General features: G+C 37.7%; 1 protein-coding gene across 1 annotated transcript in view; it reads right to left on the bottom strand.

The window, feature by feature from the left end:
• The window catches only part of RPP40 (ribonuclease P/MRP 40kDa subunit), a 12,496-nt gene extending 5,400 nt beyond the window's left edge, over window positions 1-7,096 (bottom strand). The window contains exons 1-5 of the mRNA XM_010294819.1: window positions 7,031-7,096; window positions 5,627-5,771; window positions 4,282-4,350; window positions 2,862-2,957; window positions 1,566-1,691 (exon numbers count right to left, since the gene is read on the bottom strand). Of these exons, the coding sequence (XP_010293121.1) occupies window positions 1,566-1,691; window positions 2,862-2,957; window positions 4,282-4,350; window positions 5,627-5,771; window positions 7,031-7,096 (502 nt within the window). The remainder of the gene's footprint in view (window positions 1-1,565; window positions 1,692-2,861; window positions 2,958-4,281; window positions 4,351-5,626; window positions 5,772-7,030) is intronic.
• Between the last annotated feature and the right edge of the window lie 301 nt (window positions 7,097-7,397).

Below are 7,397 nucleotides of genomic sequence, written 5' to 3'. Positions count from 1 at the left end.
CAGGAAGGCTGAAAGCAGAATGTGCACGCAGGACACGGATTCTCTCAACAAAATACAGCCCTCTTTTCCCTTCCAGAAGAATCTACATGATGTCTCATGTCTATTAATAAAAATCTATAAAAGTTTTATTTTTGTCAGTACTAAGGAACTAAGAGTCTTTTGTGTGTTTATAAGCACAAGACTCCTGCACAGAAAGGCAGTCAGTTTTAACTCCATATTCAGGAAATGATTTTTGGGTCAGGTGAGGAAAAGGAATGCTACTCCTCCTGAATGCCACTACACTGGCAGCAACAAACAGAAGAAACATACCGGCCCTAGAGGCATTTTGCTCTCTGCCTAAGGTCAATAAATCCAAGCAAGCTGATCCTGAAGAACTGCCACCTTAGTCAGATTTATGTCACCATTTATGGTAGCAACAGTCTTCACTGTGACTCCTTCCCAAAGACTACAAGGATGGGAATTGCAAGCCTTTAAACAATTTCTGTATGACAAACAAGGAAGGATCCTTGTCATATGATTAGTGCTTAAAAAGGGGGAGGGGAAACATGACGGACTAAAGTGAAACACGGGGACACTGCTAAAGGAGCTTATAAGCAGCTTCAATTTCTCAGATCGGTAACTCCCTCTAAGACTTGGTCTTGACGAGCCAGGCAAGAGTGACAATGTAAAGAGGCAGCAGGAAAGCATTCTCAAGGACCCTTCTAACATCACTTCTCACTAGTGCGGAGACATCTTCGTGACTCAAAGCAGAACCGTGCTAAAAGCTACATGGCTATGATGAAGAAAAACATTTTTTTTCTCAGTACAGACTCCTGCAGCTTTTGTCAATTCTATGCAAATGCTACATATCCCTAGATACACCCTGTTCTGAAGTAATAAAAGCAACTGAGGGCTTTGGAAAATGATTCTCAGAGGAAGAACAATACTTAAATCCCAGAAGATAAATCAGTGTAATCATAAAAGAGTAGGTAAATGAATTCTAGAAGAAAGATGATTTGAGACCATGTAATTTCTTATAACAACCTCAAACAAGTGCTTGAGAATAAAATGATGAGAGCAGACTGTGTATCAGTGTACACAGCAGATGACAGAAATAGGGACTCTGTACATGTCCTGTAACTACTGATGAAACAACAAGTTTCCCATTTCAAATACTACACCAAATCAAATATGTAACTTATCTGTATTAATAACTTTTAAGTGTATTAATAATGGTTATATATGTCACAGATTTATAAAGAAGAGGCAGTGCTATCGAATAGGCAAAGTTATGCCAGAAAGCCTGGGCAACATAGAAATAAGGAAACGAAGCAACTAATGTATCTCCTATGAATCACTGTTGTGTTCCTGAACTGGAATGTTCTGTGTAGGCAGTAACACACACCCCACCCCCACCCTCCAAACAAATAACCAAAACAAACAAAAAACCCCACACAAACACACTTTAATCTAACTTTTCCCTCCACTAAAAACACATTTGGACTATCAGTAGAAAAGAACAGTAAATGAAAAATATTTGGACTTCGTGTCAGTTACATTTTAGTTTTACATTCAGTTCTTATTACCTGTATTATACCAAGCCAGTAGGAAGTCAAATTCTAAAGGTTTCTTTTCTTTCAAGGCCCAAAGCACTCTGTTATGTTTCTTGCTGTCAGGGTGAAAGCCGGAATCAGTCAAGTCAATAGTTATAACTGCAAAAATGCACAAAAGCAATACTTACTCAATTGAAATAAATTTTCATATTAAATTAATTAAGAACTAAAAGAACACAAAGAAACCAAAGAACATTAAACTTCCTTTTCACATATATGGCATCCTTATAAAGTATTTCATTATGCAAATATGACTCCCCGTTATGTAAATAAATATTCACCTCCTGCTGTCTTTATTTTGATATAATCTGAAACTGCCTTCTAGTGACTGGAGGGACAGATTCCTTTTCTAATGGCAGTGACAGAAGTCCCAGAACAGTGCCTTAAAAATATCTTGGTAATTAGGCAAGCTATTACACTAAAAGAGCTAGAGTTTCTAACATCAAAAGCCACGTATATGGCAATGACACTTTTTCAACTGTTTTTTTCCTAGATGAATTGGTCCCAGGCTAAAAGTTACATTTATTTTTCAGACGGAAATTTCATCGTACAACTTACTTGACAAACTGAATAGTAAAATGATGTCCCATTTTGCCAAAATTCTTATTATACATAACAAGTCTCCCCTTCTAAAGCTTTTATGTAACTGCCTATCGACTACTGCAGGTTCTAATACATTTGAGATGGCATAGTATTCACGGGGTTTTTTTAATTATTAACCAAAAAAAGTTAACAGAAATCACACTCAGTATGTCTCCTCTCCAGCTGTTAAAAAATTACAACATTTTCCAAGTACTTAGTTTATGGAGACTATAATTTTAAATGTGTCAAATGTAATACAATTTCTCTCTTTCAAGCAAGCAGTCTTGGCTGAGGCATTTCACTGTTTTGTTTTTTTTTTTGTATAGCGTGCAAATTTTAAGCTCTACCTTAATTAGTTTAGTATTTTCTGATTTAAATCGGAAGGCATAGATACTGTGCAGAGTATACAAAAATTCTTGAGTCCTACATCACTCCAGTATAAACAACACAATGAAAAACCCAGAATTTAAAAATTTTATAGAATACCCAAAAGATCACATATTTGTTTCCTTATATTATTTGGAAAAAGTATTTTTTCTCTTCCTGCCTTATACCTGCCTCTGGAAAAATATGACCTAGACAACAACTAATTTTAAGGACAGGGAAGTTTCAGCATTGCTCTTTTAACATCCTAACAAGGTGCTTCACAGATCTGAAATAAGCACTGTTAATATAAATAATACTTACTATATCTCATTACTTTTTTGCCAGAATACTGAGAAGGACACCCTTGCAGTCCAAGTTCCTCATAAGTATCCTTATCCACTGACAGAATTAGTTTTCCTATAAACAAAACAAACTTTAATACAAATAATCTTCTACTTAGTTCCTTTTGAAGTCTTTCGAGAACTGCATACCTTACACAATATTAGCTTTGGATCAATGGTACTACTAATATATTCCAGACTCCTTAATTCCAGTTAAGTGGATTACCAGATTAACCCTTAAAAAAAAAGTTATAACTCAGTTACTCTTTTTTTTTTGTCAAAGAGGTCTTATGAACTAGAATGAGAAATGTGTAATATTATTCCCAAGATAGTCATAGCTGCTTAACTACACATACAAAAACAGTTCCTCCAACTCCAGTGGGACTACTCACATTGAGTAAACTATGCTTATTAGTGATGAGCAGATATGTGCTGAAACAACTCCACTTCCATATTCACAAACCAAATCTCGCAGTTGCCACTTGGTACAGAATTTCACACAACAGATCTCTACTACAGTCTTTTGATTCTACTGTACAAATAACAGGATAATACAGAATACAAACAATTAAGGCTGCTGCTGAAGATTTCAGATGGTGACATCACAGGGAAATGTAACACTGCTGCTGCATTAATTGTGCACAGCTTGTAACAACTGTATCATACTCACTCAATCACTACCAAGGATCCATTTTGCTAGAACTGCGCTAACAGAGCACGTAAAAGAATTCCTCCTCTGAAGAATCTAAATTTACCTACGCCCTGATGGGCAACTGTCATATTACAGCATCTCAGGCTAGAGGGCTGATATAATAGAAACACAAATTGGTCTATCTGACATATTGTTAAACGGAAATAAGACGACATATTTGAAGCCCAAAAGAGCTTCATTATTTTCTCTGCCTGTAAAATCCCACCTGAGATGGAACATTCTGTCATAAAACTGTGATGGAACAGCAACAGAATGTTTTAACACATCACATAATTCTCAAAGAATTAATACTGAATATTTAAGAAGTGTTCCTAAGCAGTGCCAGTAATTTTATTTTTTAGTACAAATTCTGTCTTTAAGACCAGTAGGAAACAAGAAGCTGGAATGCAGTATTTTCACAAAAACAATCCTCTGGAGCAATTGCAATTACAGCTGAAGCACTGACAATCTGATACTATACATAACTGAGGATGATTTTTTGTTTTATTTCCTTTAGATTAAATAAATTATTTAAGAGCATGAATGAAAAAAGAAGTTAAAATAAGTATTTTTCCATTTCAAACGTATTTCTAATAAAGTTGGCAAGTACAATAAGCATTAAATTTTCCATCTTGCATAATTCCAAATAAAAAAAAAGGCAACCCAAGACCATAATCAATACGTATATATTACTGAAAACAAAACATACCACTTGGTAGCAGAGCTGCAGTATTATCTTGATCAATTTTTGTGTTATAGGTAAGTGCGTAGCATGAACCTTTAATAGTAAAGCAGAAAGCCATGAGATTACAATCTCTGAAGACAGACATGACAGTATTAAAGATTTACCTCAAAATAATCAAACGTGCCAAATACCATTTGAATCACTCTAAACCCTTGTGTCTTCATCAACTAACTTTCTTCCACCTTCTCAAGCAAAATAGTGTTTTGTTATTATTTTTATAAGCCTTGGACTGGCACTGTTTTAAAGGACCTGTAATACAGATAACATTAACAATATGCTCCAACATGACAACACTTTCTTTCCACCTGTGATCTTCCCCACTCAGCAAAATGGAAACCCCCATTCTTCTCCAAACACATTTCTATTGTTAGTTCACATGAAGACAAGGTGGAAGATGCTCACAATACTAAATATATTTTGTAGCATTATCTGTCACAACCAATTTTGTTCTTAAAAATACAAGAGTCAGATCCTGTAAACTTGGTGTACAAACATCATACTGCTTCCATAAAACTACTGTCATAAAAGCTATTAATGAGACTAAAGGAAATAGAAAAAGAGTCCCACATTTAGAAAGTAATGGATCTCATTCTCCTGTTTCACCCATATGTTGTCCTCTCTCCTCTCTTTTCAGCTTAAAGTTTTTTTTCTCCCTGACAATCACCTGAAGGGCACATTTATCATGAGCCAAATGAGCAGGGCCTGCTCGACGAAAACAACATGCTCTGAGTACAGAATAGCAACTTGACCGGGCAGAGGCTACATCTTTCTCCATGTCCTCTTTGCTCTTACTGTGTAAGGACGAGCCACGGCAGCTCCATTAGCAAAAAAAACCCCCAAAACCAAACACTACCCTCCCCCTTCCTCCAAAAAGCGTATTTTTTCCTCTTTTTCTCTTGCCTGCTGTGGAACACAGCTAACACAGCTCTGTGTTAAAATACAAAGGCATCGGAAAGGGAGAAGGGAGCTGATTTCTGCAGGAATTTGCATAAAGATGAGATGTACAAGATAAACAGGTCTGAGGATACATGGAAGCCCTCTTGATAGCTGGTTTGCAGAATTAAGATGGAATAGGGAGACATGAAGAGGGAACAGTCATAGAAGTTTTGGACCCATTGTGTGTAAACAAATGCTGACAAACCACAAAGCAGAAAAAAGCAGATAAATAAATTAATACAGAATTTTCTTAGCATTTTTTCTTCCTTTCCTTTAAAATACTTTTCAGAATAAATAATAATAAATGGATTTTACTGTGTTATGAAAAATATGCACTATTACTGCATCTGTCATGTTCTGATTACCTCCTTACCTTTCTTGACAAAAGCATCAATAAATTCGTGAGCGACGAATTCATGAACTGACAAATTCCTCACCAGGTAGTACTCTCCAATATCCGCAACGGTACTTTTCAGCACTTCAGGTAATATGCCACATTCAGGGATCAAAAAAGACACCTATTAGGAACATATTTGTAACATAAATCATAACCTAAAAATCTGTTCTGGAAGAAAACCAAGAAAAAAAAAAATATTTTCAAATAAATCAGTATGTTACACCAAAATGAGATGAAGAAAAAATAATTTCAAGTTATTGTCTTCAAAATCTATCGATTTGCAAAAAGTCTCCAAGCACAGCAAAGACATTATTTGTTTTTTGCATTTTACACACTATACAATAGCATTTGAGGTGTTACATAAAGGCTTGATTTTACACGGCATGACTTAACTCACGATCTTGTTTCACGTCATTATAAATTTAGTTTAAGTCACACTGGAACATTTCCTTCAGCCCTTGCTGCAGGAAGCAGTTATAACTAAAAATGTAAACTAAGCATTTATGCAACCTCAGTGGAAATGCAAAGACCAAAGTAGAGTTTAAACTAGTTTTTGAATCAATGCATTCTCCTCTTTAGAATATTTTGGAGGTCAGGAGAGTGAACAGACTGTCAGAACAAATCTTGAAGATGGGCTTATGATTTTCAAAAAAGTCATTAGGCGTACATTAGGTTTCTAATTTAAGTTAGGAAATCAATTTTTCAAAATGGATAAGCACCTAGCTTTTCTTACTAAACTCAGCATTCAAGTCTTTTGGTGCAACTGCCTACCTTTAATTTTTCTTCTGTTTAAAACCCTTCCTGTACGTGTTTCGCAGATCAAGATAACTCTTAAGTCTGGGAGATCAGGGCAAACAAGGTTACTAATGGGCAATACCAAGCTTCCCAATAATCACGCACAGGCAGTATAAACGTTCATCCCTCTGCTCCTTCCCACACCACTCCTCCAAAAAAACCTTTTTCTGAAACAAAGGCGCTCACAGAGAACAGGTACAGATCTCCCTTTGCACCCATACACAAGAGAAGTAAACTGAGAGATGGGCTACCTGCCTGACAAGTAGGAAGCTTTCTTGTTAGCTGCTAAAAAAATTATTAAGGAAATAGCAAAAGGGTCTAACTGACAGTTGCAACAGGCAAAGAAAGGAGAACGAGCTGGCAACTACTGGCCTTTGCAACATTAAGTCGCCCAAAACAATGAAGCACTTATTAATAATGGCACGACATGGTACTTTGGCTGAAGGAGGGACGACATGAAAGAGGACTTTCAGGGTACACCTGCAGCCAGGCTTCAGCTGCACCATTCCTCAGTGCTAAGGGACCCCCTCAGTCCCTCGCTGCTTGGACTAGGAATTTGGGGGTGCCACCCCCTGTGTTACTTGCCAGGTAGCACAGAGAAAACATTGCCACCTCTTCCACCTCGTCTTTTCTAGTTCGGGTCCGCATCATCTTTCACTTTTTGAGGCGCTGCATGCTGCGCAAGACCGCCAAGCCAGCGGAAGCAAATTTTTATTATTATTCCACGCGCCTCCCACCCCCGCCCCCCGAAAGAGGCGTGCAGGCCACCTTTGACAACGATGGGGGAACCTTCCAGAAAACAACGTGGCGCGAGATGAAGCACCGGCAAAGCGTCCCGCTAACGGCCGACAGGCAGAACCACCGGGACCCTTCCGCCGGCGGTGAGGGACGCTGTGGTCTCGCCGGGCAGGCGCGGAAGGCTCCGGCCGCCTGTTGCCCCGGCAGGGCCCCG

The sequence above is a fragment of the Phaethon lepturus genome, unplaced genomic scaffold (assembly GCF_000687285.1).
Source record: "Phaethon lepturus isolate BGI_N335 unplaced genomic scaffold, ASM68728v1 scaffold13469, whole genome shotgun sequence".
NCBI classification, from domain to species: Eukaryota; Metazoa; Chordata; class Aves; order Phaethontiformes; family Phaethontidae; genus Phaethon; species Phaethon lepturus.
This window is presented reverse-complemented; position numbering and strand designations above follow the sequence as displayed.